The 25,928-nt window shown below is 44.1% G+C and overlaps 1 protein-coding gene across 2 annotated transcripts in view; it reads right to left on the reverse strand.

Annotated features, from left to right (window-relative positions):
* The window catches only part of LOC142995468 (neprilysin-like), a 29,032-nt gene extending 12,454 nt beyond the window's left edge, over positions 1–16,578 (reverse strand). Inside the window, exons 1-5 of one of the 2 annotated variants that reach the window (XM_076146550.1) lie at positions 16,099–16,578; positions 13,102–13,278; positions 11,851–11,886; positions 10,187–10,348; positions 295–375 (exon numbers count right to left, since the gene is read on the reverse strand). In XM_076146550.1, coding sequence (XP_076002665.1) covers positions 295–375; positions 10,187–10,348; positions 11,851–11,886; positions 13,102–13,278; positions 16,099–16,141 — 499 coding nt within the window. In that variant the 5' untranslated portion in view covers positions 16,142–16,578. Of the gene's footprint in view, positions 1–294; positions 376–10,186; positions 10,349–11,850; positions 11,887–13,101; positions 13,279–13,750; positions 13,942–16,098 lie in introns of those variants that run through there. The other variant, XM_076146551.1, reaches the window with a different exon arrangement.
* Positions 16,579–25,928: the final 9,350 nt, after the last annotated feature.

A 25,928-nucleotide genomic window follows, 5' to 3' on the forward strand; every position in this document is an offset into this window, starting at 1 on the left:
TAAGCTACTGTTCATTTATCTAGAGTATTTTCATTTTGGGAGATTTTGTACTTTACTTTATTTCGTGGCGAGCTGTGGTTTTGTGTTAGTTTGTCGCCGTTGTTAGTGGTGAAAACCTTGGACCATTATTCACAACAACTACTTCTACCTTTGATACTTTTGAATAGTGAACATTGTACTGCTAATACCTTAGAGGTAGGAATTTCTTTCGTACAGTGGTATTTGTTCCCCTTTTCTCTCATCTGTGCCATTTAATCCTTGATGTAAACACAACATTGGCTCAGTCTGACTCACTCTCATTGGTGCAGGACCTGTAGAGGGTCTTGGCCTTGGTGAGAGCGACAGCTTCCCCTTCCACTGTCCTCTCCAACACACCTAAAGACAGAGAGAGAGAGAGACGCATAGCCGGGATGAGAGGACAAACACGGAGGAATGAGCAGAATAATGAGCAGGGAGAGGAGAGGGAGAAGGAGGGAAGGATGCAGGCTAATTAGCGTGAGGTGCAATATGGAATTTGTCATATCTGTGGATCCGCAAACAGAATCCAGATGTGATCCAGATGCTTGTAATTATCTGTGGATTACTCATTTAGGCGTTTTGTCCCTGGCTGTAGGATAAACGCTCCAGAAGACACAAGGGGGGAACAAACAAGAAAACAATCGATGCGAACGCACGCAAGTTGTGAGGAAAACAACTTGAGTCATCTTCAGAGGTGGCCTGCACATCACACACACACCCTTACTCCGTTGTTTGATTTATCCCTTCCAGACAAAAATGAGATGACAGCTATTTTATGGCAGGAAACTATTGTCAACAAAGGCTGGAAAAACTGTAACATGATATTGCCTGCATCTGTACACACGTACACACACAGGCAACTTTAACGCAACCAAATCTTTGTTTTTTTGCAAATGTAGCTTTTTCACGATTCTGATCAACCAGACTGCACCAGCTGACAATGTTGCCTCCTGTACAACTCAAACCGTTCAAACTGACCTTTGCTAGCAGGGAATTAATGTTTTGATTGGGTTGATCTATCTAGGTCGTCTATGGATTTGAAAATGGCAAAAACCTTCTACTGGTATTCTCACAAAAGTAATTCGACTCGTGTTGTAATATAAACTGAGGAACAGAGGAAATGTCTAATTGAATTCCGACCTCTAATTACTCAAACAGCCTCCGTTTATGTGACACGGTGAAGTTGTATAAGTTAACAGTGCTATCAGTGTCTTTATAGGTGTGTCTCCAATATTGCATCAGTGCTTGGGTTGTTTCCTTCCTCGTAAGCTTGTTTGTTGCCTCACGAGTAAAGCACAGAGGTCAGTGCAGAGATCAGACATAAAACAGAGCAAAAAACCTAAACGCTGTTGCTGGTTTCCTTCCCTGTGCTCATGGCCTCTTTCACACCGGCTTCGAGGATACAGTGGCAGTTAGTTCAGCCTTGGGCAAGATGTGCGTTTCCCAGAACAAAATCAATATGAGCAATAAGTGTTGAAATGTAAACGCTCAACCTGGTGAGAACACGACGATGACGATGTCAATATGTTCTCTCAAACAGCCTCCAGACACGAAACTACTTAACTGTCATCTGCTGTTGCAATTGACTTCCACTGAAAATGAGGGTCCACAATCAAAGTTGTGTCTAAATATGCACGCTGTCAGTTCATTAATCTTCACTCAAAGTGTTGGGATGGTTGTTGTTTTCTTAAACATTGCCGTGCTGCAAGCAAAGACACATCCCCACTCAACAGGTTTGTTTCAGCAGACGTTGTCAGCCTGGGTATGAGATATACCATCTCACCGTCAATCACTGCCAAATACGCTCATAAACAGATACTAACGGAGATTAAGTAGGCATTGCCTACTGGTCAGGAAAACAGGAAGTGATGTCGTGTATTTCAGCAACCAACCGTATGTGGCATTGACAGCAAAATTGTGACCTTCGCTTCTATGCCCGATGTCAGATCTAATATTTGCTGGCTATTCTCTGAGTAAATCCATGCTTGTTACATGCAGACAAACGTAATGGCAAAGGGGTCAAACAGAGAGTGAGGCAGTGGCGCAGGTGAAGCATCTCTGAGTGCGTTCACAGTTGTCTGAGCAGCTGGGTGGGTGGCATCGCCAACAAAGAGACCCAGATTGAAAAACACAGTTGTTTTGCAAATGTTTGTGAATCTGAGGAATTACAGAGAGAAATAGCAGCAAGAGACGACGGAAACACAAGAGAGAGAAAGTGGAGAAAGATCTAAAAGTTCTGCCATGTCAGAGATTCAGAGCTCAACTGCTGAGTGAGTCACCCCAGCATCAAGCGGATCTCTGTGGTTAAAGCAAAGAGAGCCAGAGATTTGGACAGACTTGGATATGATCCTCGGCAATCCAAGACACCTGTGCACGGCGCGGCGGCACAGCCCAACGCGTAAACACTGAGTCCCGCTACAGTTAATCTGAAGAAAGAACTTCAAGCAACAAAACATCATCATTATGTGTCAAACAGGAGACAGGAAAGTTTTCAGTCCTACAAGTGAAGTTCTGGACTGGAGTCAAGTCAAGTTAGCGAGCCAGAGTCAAGCTGTGCGAGCAGCGTGGGCAACAATGGCTGCAGTAATTGCACGAGCCCCCTTTTTCCTCTGAGATTACAAAAGAGGATTAAAAGGGGAAACCTGCTTATAGCTTTCAGTTTAGCAGATAAAAACAATGAAGTAATCACAAGCGACACACAATACTTGAGCAGCACTCCATACATGCCTTGGTTTCGCAACACATACACAAACCCCATTAAAGCGTTGATTGATTGTGTTCCTAATCCAGTCAGTGTGTGTGTGTGTGTGTGTGTGTGTGTGTGTGTGTGTGTGTGTGTGTGTGTGAAAAACGTGACTTGCAAACTTAAGGAATCAATTCCAATAGGAACAACCCATCAGAAAAATGAAAGCGCTGAACTTTGACAAAGCCATCAACCACACACACACACACAAACACACACACACACACACACACACACACACACACACACACACACACACACACACACACACACACAGGGATACATGTCACATATGAAGGTTGCAGCTCTGTGTATGTCTCAGGATCGATAAAGAAAAGAGGGCTACTCTGACTCTAACTCTCAGAGGATAACGATAATGAAAAGTAGAACATTGTGCACATATTTATTGTTCCGCTGAGCTCATTTTGGCACTAAGCATCACATAAAATACTGCGGAATTTGTTTTGTTTCCTGGGTTTTATTTGACCGGCAGTAATGAATAAGGAACATTCACATTGATGATTGTTCAGTACCTCTTGGTTTAGCAGACAAGGACAAAACTGAAACAAACAGAAAATCCAGAATAATTGTACGTTCACCTCAAATCCGTCACCACAGCAACTTTCTTTCAGATGTTTTTTTGCTTTCATGTTATGTGTTTGTGCCATTGCAGTTCTAGTCATTTCTTGTAGCCAGAGTGGTGCAGACCTCCAGCTGTGTTTACCGCTCTTCCTCTCCGCTCATGCCGACAGTGAAGCTCTATTTCTGGGTAAGGGGAACTTCATACTCTGGGGGGGCATATTTTATGCCCATGGGGAGGGGTTTCCTCCGGGTGAGGACAGCAACTATCCCCCCTCATATTTCTTCCATTTGCCCAGTGCTGCACGATCACTGCCTGGCCGTTATTTCAGTGAACCTGGACATCCCCTTAATCATCCAGGGTTTATCACTGTTTATAGCAATCATTTATATTGATTATTGATCGCCCTGGATTGGGACCACAAGGGCATGAGTGATTAATGTATTTTCACCTCATGTGTGTTTTAAATGCTCTTGCGCTGTTATTGAGTAATTCCTCACCGCATTAATCTTGGATGTGTGATAATGAATTAGCTCCTCCTGCTCATTGCCTCACAGTTGTATTTCACATCAGCCTTTTTCTACCCTTTCATTTTTAATCCTCCCTCTTTTTTCTCATTACCATGTGTGCACTATTTATGTGCTCATTTAATCTTAATGAAGTCCTGAGACTGGGACCCTTCACAGGGCGCTTCCTGCCAAAGGGCACAGATCTTGTGTGTGTGTGATTGGATTACTGACTGCCTGGTGCTAATGTGTTACCACAGCAAAGGCTTAATCTCTCAGTCTCAATCTGTGTGTGTCTGTGAGTGTGTGTGTGTGTGTGTGTGTGTGTGTGTGTGTGTGTGTGTGTGTGTGTGTGTTTGTCTGTGTGCACGTGTTTGAGTTTGGATCTGAGAACGGATTCAGAGTTTCTCTCTCTCAACACTACCATTTTATTCTTGACTGCCTTTCCAAACAATGTCTCAATTGTGGCATTTTCAGTGCGGCTGGTCACAGATTTGCTGCTAATTTATCATTCTGAATTATATATTTATATTACATTTTTTTCAAGGCTTAAGAGGCTGAATCAATAGGCTGGATTTGTTTTGTTATGCAATCAGTGGCATAAACATAGAAACACAAATTACACTGTAAGGCAATTAAACATTACAAAGGTTACACGACTCAATACAACAGCCCTGCAATAAAAAGTTGTAAAAGTTAGTTGGGCTCTAAAATGTTTTGATTTTATTGTTCAGTACAGTTTAGGTTGTAGTTATTTGTGTTGTGTTGGAGCGAATTCAATCATGTGTGTAATCTAATATTTTGCACAAAGTGGAGACCCAAGTAAACACCAGCAAATAATACAGACCAGGCACAGAGAGCACCAGAGCAATGATTCAACCTCTCAGAGTGCAGGAAACAAACAAAAGCATTTCATCATGGCGCCGCCACAGCTGACTTTTACCCTATATTGCTTAATATCATAACAAATACCTTCTCCCTCTTAGTGGAGACCCTGCTGTAAAGTAATGTGCTCTCAGTGGGGGAAGGACATGCATAAGTAAAGGGCTGCTAGTCCATTCATATCTATGTGAAGCTATTACTGCAGCCAGCAAAGGGCAGAATAGACATCAGCTCGTTGATGTGAAATCGATGAGACAGACAACAATTATTTCTGCTGTTATCGATTTAAATTGGGTATATAATTGCGGTTTAATTTAACCCTTATTTCTTGTCTGGTTAACTCAGAAAAAATGTGAGCAACCCTCGTGCTTAAAGATTCAGGGCTGTTGACAAAGACGCAAGCATCCTGTAGTGTGCAGAGAAAGCCCTTTTATATCCCTGCCGGGAGCAATTAAAAGCGAGGACCTCTTCTGTTCAAGGGTTAAAACAAAAGAGTCGGGCAGAGTAAAGCAAGGGCTAGAGGAGAACACGAGAGGGTCAGAGCAGAAATCACGAGAGACCAGGGAAGGAAGAATGTCTGAGCGTCATCCTGAAAGGAGCTTGAGCTGCTGTAACAGGACATGTTCTTTCCATTTCCCTTATCTCCGCATCTCAACAAAGACAATGAGCGTTACACTCCTGATCCAAAAAACACATTTGGATGTCCGATTGTGAAAAAGCACGCATACATGAAAACCTGGAAGTATTTTCCCGTTTCCTTTTGTTTTTTCAGCATCGAATATTGAATGAAACAAAAAAAATCCCCTTTGTAAATGCTGCCATGAGAATAATTGCGTACTACTATATTGGGAAAAACAGGATCCAGTAAGTGCGGGTCAAACAGAGGCAATGCACATCAGGGAGGGAGAGGGAAGGTTGGAGTTACACACCCTCATGCAGTTATTAGGGCCGAACATACCGAGAAACATGCCGTCTTGTTCTAATAATAAACTGACCTACATTTAAACAAAATGGGAATAATAATTAGAGGATTCATCTATTCTTCTATTTGTCATAAGAAACAATGCTTCTTCAAATGTATCTGGATCTGCACCCAATTACACCTATTGACCGTTTATTATGGGATGGATAGATATGCCTGCTCTTCTCATTGTGTGAGTTCATGTATTGCTCTTGACAAAATTGCCAAAAATGATATTCAACACTCTATATGTTGCAAACTCCCTGGATGCACATCTGCATTCATATTTAATGAGGTCTTCACCGAGGCGATCACCTGCCTTCCAGCGGGTTTCGGCGAAATTGCTTCAGCTTCTTCACAGTACTATCTTGCTTTTGTCCTTCATGACAAGTTGCACATTGTTAACACGGTTAAATTTGTGTCTGTATAGAACAGCAATGACCTTTCGTCTGCCTTTGCTTTCGTCTAAGCCTGTTTTATGAATTTGAGAAGGTGCCTCTTTAATTAGGTGAGTTGTCCCTGTATATAAACGATCAACCGCAATACTCAGAGGGGAAAATCTCTGGCAGGAAGACCTCTTACTTATCTATGAAAGTAATATCTACTCCACTGGCTACTCCTCCATAAACTTCCTGTGCTCTACCCGATGCGGCGTTGGCTGTAAAAATACCGGTAAGCTGGGGAGATCGTCCGGTCCTTGTGGGGAGACCGAACGCTTTCATATTGTCCGTAAGCATTCGAACTGGCAAAAACATCTCCAATTCATTGTATTTATGTATTCTTCATAATGCTTTCATTGGCTGAGAATTCTTGCTTTCGTATCCTTCTTATTTTACTTGGCCAGGAACCTGCGGTGTGCTATCTTTATTTGATATTTTTATAAAGAATACACCATTTGTGGTGTTGTGCAAGGGCTCAGGATGGAATTTTGACATCGGGGAGTCTGAGTGAATCCGCTCCATCTCCAGAAAGAATTTGTGTGGCACAAGCTGTGTTTCACGTATTGTCGACAGGAAAAATAAGCAGACATTCCTTCTTTTTGTTATGCCACAGGATGGATGCCAACTGCAAACATCTCTACGTTAATGATTTTGTTAGGACTCCAGAATTCCCTGCGTTGCGTTAAACTGGTTCCCCTGTGTTCAGCAGGAATTCACTCTGTACAATGAGACTTCTGACCCCAGACCTGCAAGGCGAAGCTCACTGGATGCAGAATCGCAGCAGAATGCACAAACGGCACACACAAACACACACACACAGCGCTGACACATGCATGGAGGTTAGCGTGAAGATGTCTAGCACACACTGTTTACACTCCCTGGTTTATCCGCAGTGCTTTTCACAATAAGCCATCAGCCTCGTGGCGTTTAACCACTCATCCCTCCACTTATCTTTTCCAAAGTCAACAAGATTTTTTTATTTCATCCTCTTCAAACTGTTCTTTTCCTCATTATACTCTCCTCCTGACTGTGTCGCTATGCGAAAGGTCACGGTCAAATTGTGCAAATGACTAATTGGGCTCAGCACGCCACACCTGTGCAGGGGGAAGGGGAGAAACCTTTACACAGAGGTAGAGACACACACACACACACTGTTGTTACAGAGACCAGGTCGCAATTATGAATCATTTATGGCTTTTTACAGCAGTGGAGGACAATCTAAGGCATTTACAAGCAACCACAAATCTAAGCAGGGAACCACACACCCGTACACACACACACACACAGATATGCTGCCTTTTATTACTGTCAAGCAGCCTGCAGCTCAGGGCTTTCCAGGTGTTTCCAGGCCCCTGCAGCTGTTGACAGGAAAAGGATCTCTCCATCAGCGGGCGGTCATATCCAGGCAGGCGGCAGCAGCCAGCCCGGGGACCAGAGGTCACATGTTTGATGTCACATCCCAAAGCAGAGGTCAGAGTTCTGCTGAGGCCTCGCACTGCTGGGGCCAATGCTGCCACATCCATCAGTCATGAGGAATGACTCCACTCTGAGCGTGAGTCGGAGTCTTAGTTACTACTGTAAGTGGAGGGGACAAGCCGTTCTGGCCTCAGCTGTGCATCAGCTCAGCTATAATCTTAAATACACAACTTATTCTCTCTCGCTCTGTCACACACGCGCAGAAACACATACAAAATCACGTTGAAATGTGTGTGCTGCACAGTGTGACACTTGCCTTCTCTACAGGCTGAAAAACGCTCTTCCGATGCCAACATCTCCAGCTCAAATCAAGCTCAAATAAATGTGAAAACACTTTTTTCTAACCACACAAGCTTGTCTGGAACACTCACTTACTCTATTCACGCTCTGGCTGTCACAAAGCAGCAGCGGTGGCGGATGTGCGTGCTTAGCCCTTTCCTCCCTGTTTTGATTGCTTGTTTGGCGTTAAATTGAGCTTAATGTAACACACAAGCAGAACAGACAGAACGCATCACGACTGCCAGAGTGGCAATTGTGACCAGCTCGACAGTGAGCGGCCATTTCAGACCACCTTTGACCACCTAAACAGAGTTTTCAAAAGAATCCCGTCAAGGGTTGACGTAGTTGTGTAGCTGCTTGTGTTAGCATTGTGCTAGTGGACATTTAACAGCATGTAATTCTCTACTAAAACTTCACGAACCTCACAAACCATTAATGTAGAATGGCAATCTAATCATCTTTGCTCTGTTAATAAACTTTAAGGACATTATATTCATCTTTTATCTCTCACAGAGATTAGTATGATATTGGCACGTAGCCTAGCGTAGCCACCTGTTTGTTAGCTTCATATTATCAGGTATTAAATGCCACGTATTCTGCACTTTTCTTTGTCATTTGTGGTTGCTGCACTTTCTTTGACTCAAGGAAGTGAAAAAAAACAGTGAGTCTGTTTTCCTTTTCCTTTCCCTAATTCTTGTTTTTTTTCACTTTGACAGTCACCAAAGGATTCTCTGTGCAGGAAAACCCCTGATCAACAAGCATGCAGCCTAAGGGAACAAGCAGCTGAAGGTAAGCAGCCATTTATTCTTTTGAACGGCCGGTGCTGTTACGCGGTTAGGAGCAATTAAGTCAATCATTGTAAAGATCAAGCGGCGTTCTCTGCTCGGTGTTTGCTCATTAGCCACAAAGGAGTATTTTCCTCCTCAGCTTAGAGACAAGCCGCAAATATCACCACAAATCAGCTGTGCAACACATGAAATGAAGAAGGCGGCGTGCACACTATGAAATATACCGTGTTCATAAATCCATATTGGGTCACAAAGGGAACCCTTGTTGAGTCATGTTTATTTTCTGTTTCCCCTCTGCAGTGTGATTTGCAGGCACTTGTATTTCTGTCACTGTTGGTTAAAATGTGATGACTCCACACTGGAGGGAAATCCACACGAGGCAGTAACAGTGTTATGGTATCATATATATTTCACTAATGCTGCCAAACCACTGTTTAATTTAATGAACAGCCTCTCGTTGGAGATCATAAAAGCCGGTGAGAACAGAACAGAACAGACCAGAATAGAACAGAACAGAACAGAACAGAACAGAACAGAACAGAACAGAACAACAACAGAACAGAACTTGAGGTCCTTCAATTAATCTATATTTGTACAATTCCAGACAATGACCTATGCTGCACGTGCATCTCAACATCGTGTTCAATTTCATATCTGAAATTAAATTGTGTGTCATAAACGACTAATCAAGAACAAACAGCACCAGGAGACAAGATAACGTCCCAATATGGGGGACAGCAAGATTGGAGATATAAAGCGTCAGAGGCTCGTATAAATTAGCTGAGTCCGCAAGACAGATTGCAATATAGACCGTAGGTTTCCTTCTCCTCTAAGGATTATTCTTCCTCACTTGTCTGACTCGCTCGTCTTCACTCTGTCCCGTTTCTGCCGTCTGTATTAACTGCGACGGTGTTGGCATATAAATTGCGCATTTATGGCAGATGAAGAGCTTTGGTTGTCCATGAAAAGTTTGCACCCACAGAAGATTTACTAGCAGATGTCTACAGGGTGCTGCAATGGCCTTCTCACAGACAACATGAAGTATGAGAGAGATACACACACACACACACACACACACACACACACACACACCTATAGTCACATATATTGTGAAATCATCCTCTGCATTGCTAAGAGATGTAAACCTGATATAAACACATGCAGACATACGGATTGACGCCTTCAAGTTCAGCCTGAATAGAGTGTGAACACAAACACACCGACACACACTCTCTCTGATAATCCAGGCGGTAGTGACAGACTCTCAGCTCTAGTGGGAGACAGCTATGTGTGATATCTATGGAGCCAGAGCCCCCTGAAGGACAGGCCTCTTTACCTCATATACTGAGCCAGCTGAATCAAGCTGATCTCATTCTGACTGAAAAAAATGCTAACTGCTCCAGGCCAAAAACAGTCACGGAAACATTGAGCGCCGCTGTTATCCATTGCCTTTTATGTGTGTGAATCTTTGCGTGGGTGCGTGGATCTACGTGTGGTTGTGTAGGTGTCTGACCTTTGAGGACCACCTCCATTTCGTCTCGTAGGATGTCAAAGGTGCTGTATCTGGAGCTGGTCTCGGGGATGATGTTCTTTTTGAGCCAGCCTCCACAGGCGTACTGATAGAAGTTATCACAGGGATCCACGCTGGCGTCCATGTTCTCAATGAGACGTGATGCTGCGCGGACAGATGAGAAACAAGCTCTCAGAACAGAAGGAAGTACGTATGTGAAGGTACTATCAGATACTGCAGGCTGTAGGACATTTATACGCTGAAACAACGATCCAATTAACTGAAAACGAATAAACTCTAATGAGCAATTAACCATTCCGGCATTAATCAAGTAAATAAGCTAAACGTGCATTGGAAGCAGCTTCTCAAATGTCATTATAGACTGTTTCTTTCAGTTGAAATAAGCCCTTTAAAGGAGTTGCTTTGATTTTGAATCATGAGTTCAGGTGTATGTGTGTAAAGACATTTCTTTCTAAAGCACAGAGATGTTGCCTAACCTACATCACCGAACAAATCATGACATTGGAGACTCGCAACCTGTGCTTTTGCGGGGTGTACGACCTCATATGCGGCCTGTTTGAGACATATGGTGTGGTGCTAAAAGATGCAACAGCCCTTTGCCATCGCAGCAGATGTGAGCACTGGCTTTCTAATGAGAGTATCACAAACCTCCCTTGGCCTCTTTTCCACAATGGCTAATTAGGAAGGAAGAGCAGGCGAGACTGTGGACCGTCCTAATCTCTGCATACAGAACTAATAATACAATTCTAGCAACAGAGTCCAGTGACACATTTTAACAATCAAATATGTTGTCATTGAGTTAATTACTCATTAAAACGACACATTTTACAGCTCTCATTTTTAAGTAATTCACTACATGTCACTAGCAAGGAAACAGTTTCCAGCAATGTGTTGGGAGATTAGGTAAAGAAGACTGGGTAAGATGGAGATGACATGTCTGAGAGATTTCCTGTAACTTTGCTGTCACTCAGACTTGGCTGAGGTGGGAAACTAATTCCTCCAAAGTGAGGACAAACTGTTGTCAGAACCTGAGCGTTGTTATGAGGGTTCCTCCAAACTGTTTTTACAAGAAAAGGGCTGTGAATAAATGGGACAGGGAGAGAAATTCAAATGTGTGTTTTGATGAATACACACTGCACAAGAAAGAGGCGACTGTGTTTTATACCAGACTGGAGTCCTCTGATAACATTTTAATAATTCTTATTAATCTTATCGTATATTTTATTCTAACTCATCTGAACTCTCAGATAATTTATCCTGTGCTTAAAGCTCAATAACAAAACTCATGAAGAGATTTGTTAACTTTGTGCACACATATCCCTGAATACATCAACCATTGGAGTTTAGAGATGTAGACTTTCTTCTCCTCCTCCTCCCCCTCCTGATGTGTTCTAGAATAGTGTGAGCGATCAAGCAGCACAACTACTTTCCAACTTGGTCCTCTGGTGCAGTTGTTGAGCACCGTTTCGAGGGAAATTAGAATATTGAAAGATGGCAGCTTCAGTCTCATCAGGTATGCCTGTTTGGACAGCTGAAGGGTCCAGTTTGAAGCCCCTGAGTGTTAATTTTCTTTCTCTGTCATCCACTGAGACAAATCAAAGCCTCCAGAATGACAATCAGAACAAACACACACACACGGTGCTTACCTGACTGCGTGCAGTCAGCTGTGGTGCAGACTTCATCTAAAGGAAAAATGCAAAACAAAATCATTAGTCAGTAGGATTCATGCAGTCATCAGTCATCATGTCAGATTCCTCCTCACTTCATTCTCTCTCTCTCTCTCTCTCTCTCTCGTTCTTTCTGTCTTTTTTCCATCTCCTTCTTCTTTCTCTGCTTCCTCACTCATACAAAAATAAGTTCTGTCTCCTGCTTCACTCTGTTAAAAAATATTTGGATGCCAATCAATCTGTCTATCAAACTGAATTTGACGCACACAGACACAGACACACACACACACACACACACACAGACACACACACACACACACACACGTACGCCTATGAACTGTCGTGACCTAAACTGCTTCACGAGGTGTAAGAAGACAGCATGAACAAGCACGTATGTCACACAAACAGCGAAGGTCGTTTAAGTTTTTGCTGAAATGGCAGCTAAAACATTTATCAAGCATGAGTCACTAAGGTATCATTAACTCAACACACAGCAGCGCAAACATGCACACACATGCACATCACATACTGAAGTAAGCCAACGCAAAACAGCAAACACAGACTGTCTGTCTGATGTATAAATAATGAGTAACGGTTGCCATATCATACAAGTTCATTGTGTTCTTTTCCTGTTGGACTTGTTCCTGATGTCGATAATACATTTATAGATGATTAATCACCTTTGTGACATCTGTGAGAACTAATCAGATCAATTTGAATACTTATCTGAAAACAAATATGATATCAAATTACTTAACTGTTTTTCATGCAATCAATCAATCCTAAGCTAATCATTGATGATCATAATGACACCGATGCGTTGATCTGAAGCTGGCTAGCAAGACTGTTTTCCAACTCTGCAACTCAACAATGCTTTGCGATTTAAAGTTATGTGAAAAGCACTTACAGAACCTTTCTACAATCAGCTCTTTGTACCCTGCCGTCTTCTTACGCTGCGCTTTAAAAGCACAAGTCAAGTCCATTTTATTCACCTGGTCCAAATTGCAGCTCTACAGATGCAACAAATCATCAACTACAGGCAGGAGTACAGTTTAAAGGAGCTTTCTTTGAGAGCTTCCAAAGCTTTACCAAGCACATGAAAGCATCAGATCTACTGAAACGAGATTTAAGACCCATTTCACCTTCTGCACGGAGGGACAATAAAGAGGAATAGCCTTGGAAACATGTGGGCTCATTTTACGCTTTGGCTCGCCGGTTTGACACACTCACCGCCGCTCTTGTGTGTAGCGAAGAGGATGACAAGAGCTAAAATGACAATGAAGAGCAAGGAGACGATGGTAATGAGTCCAATCTCCAGAGAGGTCCAGCGGGGCTTCTTCGCCGACTTGGGGGGGTTGGTCTCCATCATACTCAGGTCTCCTTCTGCTGCCAGCTGTACAAACTCACCTGAGGAGACATATGATGAGAAAAGAGAGATCCAGATTTTACATGCAGTGAAAGTCATTAAGACACACCGAGTAAATAAAGTTACTAAGATAAGATCTGCAGGGCTGCAACAAACCATTAGAATCACTTTTTTCTAATAGATTATTTTACAAAATAGTGACAAATGCCTTCATAGGTTGTCAGGGTCAAACTGGCCGTTCTGTCTAAAAATGCATTTGGTCTATTCAGCATTGAAAAAGGTTATACTGGGGCATTTCACACACACAATCTTGCACAATCACACACACATACACACAAGTTTGGACAATATTTATTTGAAATTGCTGTAATCTCGGATTAATTCAGAAAATGTCACCGCATTCTGAGGTACAATAAGCAAAAGCACACAGAAAGAGTGAGAGAAAGAAAATAAGCTGCTTGAAAAGGCAGCATTTGGTGAGAGATAGAACATTAAACAGGAGAAACTTCTTACCGTCTAATGGCAGAGCACTTTCCACAAAACACGTTTAAAGAGGAGAAAATAAGGGAGACCTTTCCTCCGCGTCTCTCTGAGTATTGTTTTCCTTTCTAGGGCCAAGTGCGAACTTTACAAAGTTCACGTAACAAGCAGTTAAGTCTGTCTCTGCAGGCAATTAATGCTTAATCCTTCGCCAATGCCACACACACACACACAGAGAGAGAGAGAGGCAGTACAGTGTGACACATGCTCTCACACACACTTTTACAAGTGCCTATGTAGATCGGTGGGTCTGCTCGCATTGGCTGAGATGAGAATACACAATAACAACCACAGGGCAAAGTCTCTGTACGTTCCTTGGAGGAAGTAAACACACACGAGTGACTTTACATACACACACACACGTACATCAGCTTGACACATATGTCAAATATTCACTTAGAGCCCAATGTGATGCTGGTTAAAGTCATTATCAACGCTGGTAATTGGTCATTACTGTATACATCACCACAACACAACAACTTCATATGTGCCCCCCTTACACACACACACACACACACACACACACACACACGAGAGTGGTGACCATGCATGTAATGGATACTACTCCTCAGTGTGTGTGTGTGTGTGTGTGTGTGTGTGTGTGTGTGTGTGTGTGTTGGGCAGGGGGACTAAATAGATGGTGGCAGTAAAGTGACAGAGTGAGAGCGCAGAGCGAGGTGATGAGGCGGCACAATGACACGAGTCAAACTTTCAGACAGCTCCTGGCCTTCTGGGAGCAAATATTTTGTGTCAGCTTTTGCGCCTCTGTTTCTCTTCCTTGCGAGCAAACGTGTCACAGTGACAGCAGCGAGGAAGAGGCCGCGCGTTTTATATAGCCTGTTGTTGGAATGCTGACAAACAGGGTGCCGAGGAACGGAGCGACGCGGGTGATTATTAAAAAGGCGTCGGACACGGAGATGAAGGGAAGGAATGTGAACATGAGTGTGTGTGTAGTGTGTGTGTGTGGGGAGGAAGGCGGGGAGGAAATAAGGAAAGAAAGAAATGTGTAAAAACAGTGTGGGACACTCAGTGCTCCTAAATCATCTGAAGTAAGTTGAGTTCGCACTCAGTATGCTGAGGCGTGTGAGATGTGAATTGCTTTGGCACACGAGTTCTTTCCTGGTTGCTGTGTGCACAACTCGGTGAGGAATACGGATCAGTCAGCCAAACCCTTAAAGCGTGTAAACACAACCACACACACACACCAGAGCAAGCTTTTCTTGTTCGCTATCAACTTCCTCTGAGGACATTGGTGTGTGTGCACACCAGTGTCCAACAGCTGCATGTGAAGAGTTCCTGTTTCATGTGTGTGTGTGTGTGTGTGTGTGTGTGTGTGTGTGTGTGTGTGTGTGTGTGTTGTTTTAGGTGACGTTGGTTGAATGTTTTATTCACATTTATCGGTTTACTAAGTATGAAACCTTTAAATTATGAAGTCTCTCTTCAGCTGCTTGATATGTCTGAAACACAAACAGCGCCCACACCTTTGCCAGATCTCACACACCGCTGTGAAATTAAACGCATCACTCACCCGGATACCTGAACGCACCCGCGATTCACGCACAGGCACGCGCCACAAGAACGAACTTTTTTTTCTCCCTTCTCTTCTGTGTGAGCCTTGAACGCATCGCGCACCCAATTAAGTCTGACTAAGTTGCGCGATGTGTCCTACTTTGACTCAAAATAACATCTTCTCCTCATGCGAGCTTCAGGCTTGGATCAAATCACTTTAAAGCGATGTACAGAGAGGAATTGAGTAAAGTGTATCAACCCGATTGAAACAAAGATGATCACTGAATTCGATTGGATATCAGGGGGAGATAACGTTTAAAGGCTTACGACGCTAAAGTCACTGTGTCAGGCCGTGAAAGTGTTCGCTATCAGACTTGTACGTGAGAGTAAAGTGCGGTATGCGTGACGGTCTGCAGCAGGAACATAACGCAGCTTCATGCGTGCCAGCTGCTCCTCTCCTGTTGCACACCGGGAACTCCAGCAGAGAGGGAGAGGGGGGGAGAGAGAGGATTGGAAGAGAGAGAAGGAGAGGAAGAGAGGGGGGGGGGGGGGGGGAGAGAGAGAGAGAGAGAGAGAGAGAGAGAGAGAGAGAGAGATCAACTGGTGCATATGCTGCCCCGTGTCACACTCTCATGAACGCGCAAATGCATAATCAGACACCTCTCAACACACACTCACACGCGCGCGCGCACGCAGGTACCCGGACGTTCGCACACACACATACACACACTCACACTCACTCACTCACACACACACACACACACACACACACACACACTCAAACACACACACGGCGTGCGTGAACGACTTACCAGATGTGTCGGGAAATTTTCGGTCGATAGTATATATGGGCATCACATCCACTGATCAAACATCCATCAAAATCCACAAAGGGAGCGCGAACTGCTGATCGATCCGTGGGCAAAACCTATATGTCCACCTCGCTGGATTTGAACGCACAGTCCGATCCCGCCTCTCTCTCCTTCTCCTTCTCCCTCTTCTTCTCCCTTCTTCTTCTTCTTCCCTTGCCTCTCAATTTTAAGAGTGCGAAATTCACACACACACGCACGCACAGACACACACGCGCGCGCGCACGCACAAGATCTTCCACTTAGAACTACCTCCCTGTGCCTAATTTACCCAAAGGAGGAGGAGGAGGAGGAGGAGGAGGATCGCTGGAATCCCGTCAGGGTCCCCTCTTTGCGCGGATTGAACGGTCAGCTGTGTGAACGTGGGCACGTTCACGATGCCTCTGACATTAAAGTAGCCCCGCGAAGTTCCCGTTTACCGAGTCGTTGCCTCCTCCGGTGTAGGGCGGCGTTTAGAGGCGAACACCACCACCACCACCACCCCACTCCACCCCCCTCCGGCAGCTGCGCCCAAGCGGCTCCGGGCGCAGGTTGAGGTGGATGATGAAGGAATGGAGCTGTAACTTCTCTCCATATGGGGTGTGACGCTATGGAGACCCGGGTATTCACACCTGGAGGCACTTTGGTGGTTTGGTTGTACAAGTGGACTAATTATAGGGACAAATCCCGCCTGGAGCTCTGAGTTCAAACTCATCTTATGGCTCCTTTTATATTCTGCTCCACCTGAGTGATTAACACGCAAAGTAATGAGAAAAATAGATTTTTAAAGCTTTGTTCCTTTTTTTTATGGCTCTCTCCGTGCTCTTTCATTACTCCTGGGTGGCCGATAGTCGAGGCTCTGCTGCGTTTCTGCCTCCAGTAAATTGATAAATTTCAGATAAAATAATTGATTCAGTTTTACATCAAGCAGACACAACACACTCCAACACACGCACACACACACACACACACACACACTACCGCATGTTAATGCAACGCTTTTCATTAATGTGGATGTGTGTGTCATCGCTGCATGGAGTGTTTGAATATATTTACAATGAAATGAGGTGAAAATAAGCTGACTAAGCAGATTGTGTGTGTGTGTGTTTGTGTGTGTGTGCTTATATTCACGTAAAGATATCAACGAAGCAAATCAAGCAACTGGATCGATTTTGTCTTAATTTGTAACGTTACACATTGATGAAGTAGTTTGCTAATTAAAGCCTTTGACCTTGGATCCTTGCGGAGGTGAAGGGTCGCTGTCCTCGCTTTAAGGCTGAAGCAGGTATAACAGCTTTATCCTAAATGGAGCCGTCGCCCGGTTCAGCCTTCTCATCAGTGTTTGATTCTCCCACTGGACCGCTCCAGGATCGTTACTTTCACACTGGACAAGGAAACACGAGACAACCCAATGAAAATCCTTCCTCCACACGCAATGTACCTGTCTGCCTCACTGATTAGCTGCACTTACTGTTGTCTGTTGCTCCCTCCCCTCGCTCTCTTCCAAAGTTCACCCAAAGGTCACCCGCGTCGTGGCTATTAATTGGGGCAAACAGGCTCTAAAGGTGAGAGTTGGCAGCGGTGTGTGAAGATGACCTCATCAGGGAGTTTACAGGATGCAAGGTTGCTTCTTACTACCCGACGGTCACGTGCAACTTTATACACTTAAGCATCTTTGTGCCGTAACCTCGCCTGCACTATCACTCATTAACGGAGACATTTTACGGTACCTCATAAAAAGCGACACCCTATCAAATACGATGACACACTTGCCATTTTAATTATTATAATTTCACTATTTTCCTCAAGTATCTTGGAGTACGCCCCCGAATCATTTCATCACAGCCGCGCTCTTTCATCTCTGCATGTGCTCTCATTACCGCTCCATTGTCAGTTACGTCTAAACTAAGAAAGATGACTGCTTGTGCGAGCCCATTACCGTGTCAATCTGTCACACGCCGCACGTCTCGCCGCGTCTGAGAATGAACAGTGTGATTTTCCAGCGTGGAATCTCCATCTGGGGGAGAGGCTTTATAGGAAGGGCTTTTTGACAGGACGCTTCGCCGATGCATCCGTAACGTCTTCACGTTTTGCCCGCAGTGGAGCCTCCATGTTGACTCCGGCCGGGCCCGGCGCCTCCTCTGATGGTCCTGGACTCAGCGCCTCCTCTGCCGGTCCCGTCCGCTCGCTTTGTTTCTCTGTGTGCTCAGCATGTTATGGACTCCTGGAGAGTATTGGATTTTAATTTCCCTGAGCCTAGGGTGACACAGGTATTAAACATTTAGCTTTTATTGGAAAAGTAAGTTCACAGAAAGACACACACACACACAGGCACACACACATATGGCAGCCTGTTTGGTATTAGAGCCTTGGCATCACATTCTTACGTCTTGCTGTATTTCTCAATCAAGTCAAGTAGTCGTATGCACATTCACACGCACACACACACACACACACACACACACACGTACTGTACCAAGCTGCATGTACGTCAGTGGGATTTTTCCTGGGTAATCAGAAGCGTGTGTTCTTCATTTCGTCACATTAGACGCCATTTATATTAAGGGAAATAAAGACATCTGTGGTGATTCATCTTTACGGTTCAGGGTGACATCCTTGTGGTTCTGATTCCAACAAATCGCCATCAATGTCAGAGATGTGAGCTTGTTCCAAAGGAGCGCATGCCATGACTAATTTGCAGTTCTGCATTTGGTGTACATGTGTTTGTGAATCACAGAGACACAATGATGAACAGCGTGTTTGTCACAAGGTCATATGTTTCCTCTGACGTGAAGCTGAACTGTGAGGAAGGCGAGATAAGAAGGTTCTGGTGCCGGTTTCAAGGTCACACACACACACACACACACACACACACACACACACACACAAACACACACACAGATTGATCCATCCAGCACCTCCCTGCAGGAACTGCCAAGGGAGTAACTCTCCTATCAGCAACAGACGGGCTGTCCAGTTCTGCTGTTTGTCCACATGGAAACAAGCACACACACACACACACACACTTGGAGAGAGAGAGAGAGACTCTATCAGGATGATACAGAACTGCAAAACCACAATAGGCACCCACACACACACTCGTGCACAGACACACTATTAAAGTCACTGTGCTGTCACTCAGACAGGACTGAGAGGCTTTCAGCTGATGGTGAAGCGGATGAAAGAGGAAGAGTGGGGGGGAAAATGGAAAGAGTGATATGAAGAGGGAGATGAAATTGCCGACATATAACCGTATTTCCCGCCTTGGCACGAGCGGACGAGACATTCTTTTACTTCGGTCTGTTATCTCCCGTTAAACTGGAAAAAATGGGATAACGTTTTGTGTGTGACTGTGTGTGACTGTGTGTGTAACTGTGTGTGTTTGTGTGGAATGAGGTGTGTAGGGTCCAAGGATAGGAATGTCGCTACTGCAGTCACCAAGGTCATTTCTCTGATTTGTCGTTTTGTGCAACTTCATGATACTGGGGGCGCTTGTTTGCTTCCACCGCTGTGATTTACGTGGGTGGAGTGAGTCAAATAAAAAAAAGGGGCAGGTAAGTACACACATGGGTCAGGGTCCCAATATCAGAGGGAAGCTGGGCGATCAAATCTTATAGACAAACACAAACACACACACACACGCACACACAAACACACACGCACACACACACAAACACACATACATACCTAAGTTTCAATGGTGTTTTTTTCCTGGTTGACTTTGACCTTGAAGTCTTAGAAGATATCTTATGAGCTCTAGGTACGCCTGCCTCGCCACACGAGGCGCTGTTTCCCCCACTGTTTCATTTATCACCAACTCTTTCCCACGCTTGTTTAGGCAACGCTTTTTCCACTGCCCGTTGGAATGTATAAGACTGAAAGAGGAATGACAGGTGACGGATGTCTGTGTTTGAGCTTCACATGTGGATCAGATAAGCACGCGCGTGGCGAATTCTCCCGTGAGATCGATCAGGCGACCGTGCCTCCATGTGCTCAGCGGAATGTGTCCACATTTGTCAATTTTCTCTCAATAACCTGCTCTCTCTCTCTCTCTCTCTCTCTCTCTCTCTCTCTCTCTCTCTCTCTCTCTCTCTCTTTCTCTCTGTCTCCGTCCCCCTTCTCTTTATTTGCCTCTGCACGATTCATGCAGATGTATGAATATATTGATTTAAAGTATAAAGTTTCATCGCTGGTATGTTTAGCTATGCAGCTTTATGTAAACGATGTCTTTATTCATCACAGCTTGCATTTAAATAAACATTGACATTCTCTCTCTTCCACACAGGTAAAAAACACACACACACACACACACACACACACACACACACACACACACACACACACACACACAAACACACAAACACACGCACCTAGGAAAACACTCTCGCGTGCTGACAGCTGGGGGTCAAAGCAGGTCACATTGTTTTGCGGCTGGAATACCTTTGATGTGAGACTGTGTACTCATTTACCTGGGTCGCGTTCCACCGCCATTCCAGCTCGCAGAGTCCAGGTACGAGTTGTTCTCACCGCATAAAGGCCTAGAACACTTTGCGGTGGAGAAAGTGCAACTCTCAGTTCCATTCATTTCTACTTCAGCTATTCTGAATGTATTTCTTATTAAAAACTGTTTCCCCCTGGGACCATGTAAGCACTCAGCGCCGTGTGTAATCAGTGAAACGACATATTTGTGCGAAGCGAGGACGTTTGTGCAGAGACGCAGAGGGAAGGAAACTAGAAGCGACTGTGTGTCTTATGTGTGTTTCTGTGTTTGCGGGCGTGTCAGTATTTCCGCGCGGCTCTGCACCAGACCCAGAAGAATTCTCTCTGATAGCTCTCATCTGTCACGGCCACTTAGCATGCCTGTGTGTGTTCCTCACCCCCTGGCACCCGCTGCCAGACTCTTTAACACTGATAAAAACACGACACGGTGTCCCACGACTGTACACTTTGTCTTAGCACACAAACTGCTTGACAGGGGGGTTTGTGTATGAGTGTGTGTGTGTGTGTGTCTGTGTGTGTGTGTGTGTGTGTGTGTATTTGCTTTTGGATTGAAGGAAATCTTGAGAAAGTGCAGGTATGTCACTCACAAATACTTGAAGCGTGAGTCAGTGGTTGTCACCCCTGGCCCAGGAAGTGTTTGGAAATCAGCAGAGAATCAAAACTCTGTCATTCTGTTATTGTGAAAATTCCCATAAAATTGATGAGTTATGTTTGGCAGAAGGGGACGATAACAACCTGCCAAAGGAGATCCAATCGGGTCGATCCGTCGGCACCAAGATGAATGCGAGTCTCATCGGCAGACGTCATTATCCCGTCATTCTCCACTTTGCGTTTTCGTGCAAGATGTGAAAGGTGGAAGAAGGTGGAAGAAGGTGGAAATCTGCTCTGGTGGTATCTTGTGTTGAGGAGAGAGAATCGGGAAGGGCTACATTTCCCTCTCAAGCTCTTTGTTTGCTTCTCATTACGCTGTCGACGCACCGCTGGGAGAAGTGAAGCTCAAACTGGGAGCGACGCAGAAGACGCGGTATTACTTTTAACAGCCCCTCATCTCTCCCCAAAGTGGAATTTTGCATCAATTTTATTCTTGCCACGGTAAAACCCATAAACACATTTACCTAAAGCACACCGCAGCCATTACAGTTGGCAGCTTGTAGATGAGGTGGAACTTGGTTGGAACTGACTCAGATGACATGGAAACTAAGAAAATAACTTTTTTAAATAACTGCTCTGACGAATACCTGAAATCACACTGCTGATGCGACTTCCTGATTCTGCTAGCTATTTCAATCCGCTCACAATAGATACGGAAAATTGCCGTCCCGCTTTTCTTTTTGTGAATAATCCCCCACGAACGATCTTTCAATAGGAAAGATATCTGACTGATACCATTGTAGCGTAACTACGTAGCAAATCCCTGCTTTACCTAAAGAGGTTTGCAAAATGTGGAAAAAAATGCACTGATGTGAAATTAGAACTGAGATAGATTTGAGCTGAGTACACACTCAAACAAGTACAAGTAGCACATACAGAGCAGGTACTTGCAGCAGTAAGAGCGCTCATCTCTTTACCTTCCACCCAAACCTCAAGTTTGCCCAATCGATTTTGATTATGAAACATTTTCTATTCCTCCCTTGAGCGTTCACTTCTGTTGTGTTTTCTCGTCTGTCACTACATGTTTCGACAGCAATCTGGGTACGGCATTGTGTGGGCGCACAGCGACGCATATACAATTCTCAGTGGAATTAATTGTAATCCTAAAACTCACAACAGGGTTTGGGAAAACAGGAATGAATGAAAGACCAGTAGAGACCAAATTTAGGGAAGGTTTTGTCCACAGAATGCCTCCAGTATTCAGTTAATACTGTGGGTTTTGGAATTTGGACTGCATGTGTGACTCATCTCCTTGTGTCCTAAAAGTACTTTGCCCGACTTGTTTAAGAAACAACAGCACTGGCTCGTGTGGACATTGTTTCCTGTGGTTATGTGCCCTCTGTCCGCTGAGAGGACGTCTTCCAACAGTCCTCACATGCTGAGCAGATCCACAAAGCAGCACTGCAGTGTGTGCACCTCTATTTGTGTGTTCATTCTTCTCTCCACTGACACAAATTCTCCATCATTTCATTCTCTATTCCTCTCCCCACAAACATCTTTGTCATCTTTGATCCCCGGTCTGTCAGTTTTTCGGCGAAAAGCGAGCATAATGTTGATTGCTGAAATTTACACAGCAGGTAAAAGTGTCTTGCTTATTCAGTCGATGAAGACGAAGCACCAGGCTTGACTGGTTAACACTGATTCAAAAGGCTCTGGCTGCTATCAAAAGCCTCTTCCCTTTCCTGCGTAAAGCCACTGCCCTCTAATGTTCTGTAATGAAAGCACAAGCCCTGGATGGCCCTCCTGTGGACAAAAACACTTGACATTTTTTATTTTCCCTGGATTTGGTGAAGAGATCAGAAACAAACTCCCCAAGATAATAACTCTTCTGCCAGTGGATTTGTTGGGGAGTTGCAGCTTCTACAGTGTTTTGATCAGCGCTCTAGTTCGACTGTGTGTATGCATGAAAGCTTTCACTTCGACCTGCTTGTAAGTGTTTGTGTGAGAGCTGAAATCACTCAAATGAATCTTTCAGCATCTTAACACCATGGGATCTGTTTGCTTCAGACATTTAGTGAGCAAATGTTTATTTAATGACAAATTTCATAATTTACCCCCGCCACCACGGCCCGAGCTGATGTTTATCTCCAAAAAATACGCTATTTTCCAGCAGAGCCGCTAAATAGATTTCAATGCATCAATTCCTTTGAGGCTTCCACGCCCGTGTTTGTATGCCAGTCAGCGATGTCAGCGCGTCAGATGAGCCCAGATGTGAGAAAGAGGCGCTAATGGAAACTAATGAATGTCTCCAGTCTGCTCATGAATGTAGTAATAACAAACACACACATGGGCGGCCAGGAGAAGTGAGTCATGTATTAGTCAAATACATACATACACACTTGTCTCTCATAGGTGTGAATAGTTTGTAATCAGATGTGTGTGTGTGTGTGTGTGTATGTGGCCGAGCTCTCTCCAGATGATGACCTCATCCTGTTCGGTCGTCCCAGGCTCCACTTCCCCTCACTTGAGTTATATGAATGAAAGTCGTCCTGACAGTCCGTACGAAAAAAGGAATAGGTAGTTGTTTAAAAATGGATGAAGAGCAAGAGGAAGGTGACGCCCCTCTTGCCGCAAGGTGTAAATGCAAGCCTCTGAAGTCATCATCCAGACACTGAGAATGCGCTATAATGCAAAGTTGTCAGTTCAGTGCTATACACTGATCTATATCCTCCATTCCTCTCTAACCATTGAAGCTTATTGTGAATATGACTTCATGTATCATAGCTGTGAGTGTGTTGTATGTGTTACTGTTCGTCTATATTATGTGAGTGTGAACTAACATCTGTGCATTTATATGATGTGGTGTTTTGTCTAATGGGTATTGTCTTTATGTGAATGTTAGCTATGATGTAATGCACCAGAGGAGCATTTATCACATTGCAGGGATAAAACAATATTTAACATCTGATCATCTAATTTTGAGTTATGTATTATTATTACTTTATTAGTTGTTGAATAATGTGGTGTTCTCTCATCATAGCCAATAAACTAAACCCAAACAGAATCCTTCATCACCTTATATTTCTTATTAGCCCATTGAGTCATGCAACAAATGACAAATGTCCATTTTGCTAACATAAATATTGCGACTACATGCATTCCTGGTTGCTGTTTTTGTGACCATGAAGTTAAATTACTGAGCTACACAGGCTACTTTCCTCGCCAGACATTTTTATGACAGGTAATTGATTCTATTAGGAGAGGAATGCTGGAGGAATTCATTATGCGGATTAGTGAGGAGCAGGTTGCTGGAATGGAGAGAGAAAGAGAAAGAGAAAGAGAGAGAGAAAGAGAGAGAGAGAGGGAGAGAGAGAGGTTTAATGAAAGAAAGATGATTTGCTGTATTTCCTCACAGTGGAATATCCTGACCCACCTGAACCTCTGTTTGTGTGTGTGTGTGTGTGTGTGTGTGTGTGTGTGTGTGTGTGTGTGTGTGTGTGTGCGCGCGCGCGCGTGCGCGTGTGTGTGGTTAAGTCTGACAAACTGCCATCGTGCGAACAAACCACGAGAAACAGAAACTTTGTCTTTATCAGGCAAACGTGTTGTTCCTAAAGCTGAAATTGATTTTGTTGTATGCCAGCTTCAGGTGAGGTTTAGGGGGAGGAAACACCTGCTTCCCCTTTATTGATTCCTTCTCCACCGCTGTGTTTGACTCTGGCACCAGCTGCTCTCTCACAGCCAACAGCGGCACAACAGGTCCCTCTGGTGGACAAAACCCCTCTGTCAAATTACAAATACGCATCAGTTGACTGTGAGTACATGTGTGCGCTCCTTTAATGGGAACTATTAGCAGGCAGTGAAGGCAACATCACCAAGAGAGATGTCTGATGCAATCACACTGGTAGAAATACATAGTTACAGCCCCCTACAGGACCCTGTGCAGACCCCTGTAGCTGCTGCTGTGGTTGTATTTATCCTTTAATAGTTGATAACATCGATGATGCCATCAATTCTTAAGCAATTTAAAGGAAAAATGCCACAAGTACTCAAACATACTCATACTAGTTATACAAATATGACAATATGTAAATTTGCAGCAGCATTTGCATGTATAATAGACAGCGAAAGAGAGCAAGGGGAGGAAAGCAAAACATAATGATTACAAACTCACTGTTCACATGGAAACAGGTGCTTTTGTTAACTATGTTTATGTTAATTTACTCAGTGTTTGAAATTACATTCTTACAGTCTCGTCTCTTGGTGTACACAAACACACACCTGCACACACAGACACAAAAGAACAAACATCTAACATTCAGCGTAGTTTTATTACTTCTTTCTGCTGTGATTGTGTCCCTTGAGTCAATGCATCAAAAGGTAATGGACATGTGCGTCCTTCAAACACGCTGCCGACATGTATTTTGTAAGAATGCCCTTGAAGTGTGCGCAGATGTGTGCTCACTTAAATCCACACACACGTTTTTACTCAAACATGCTGACGTACACATATTCACACACTTGCACACAGTAAGTGTCTGGCACAAACACACAATACAGCACTAGCAAATGGATTTTAATAAAGTGCAAAGATATTTACATTTGCTCTGCATTTGAATGTGTTATACATTTTAGTCAAATTTGGGTTTTGGACAAGGGGTTCAGGTTTTGGATCAGATTTGCTTTTCAATTGCGAGTTCAGCTCC

This window comes from Genypterus blacodes, unplaced genomic scaffold (assembly GCF_046128005.1).
Source record: "Genypterus blacodes isolate CSIRO-AG114 ecotype Tasmania unplaced genomic scaffold, CSIRO-AGI_Gbla_v1 ptg000032l_1, whole genome shotgun sequence".
In the NCBI taxonomy this organism is placed as follows: domain Eukaryota; kingdom Metazoa; phylum Chordata; class Actinopteri; order Ophidiiformes; family Ophidiidae; genus Genypterus; species Genypterus blacodes.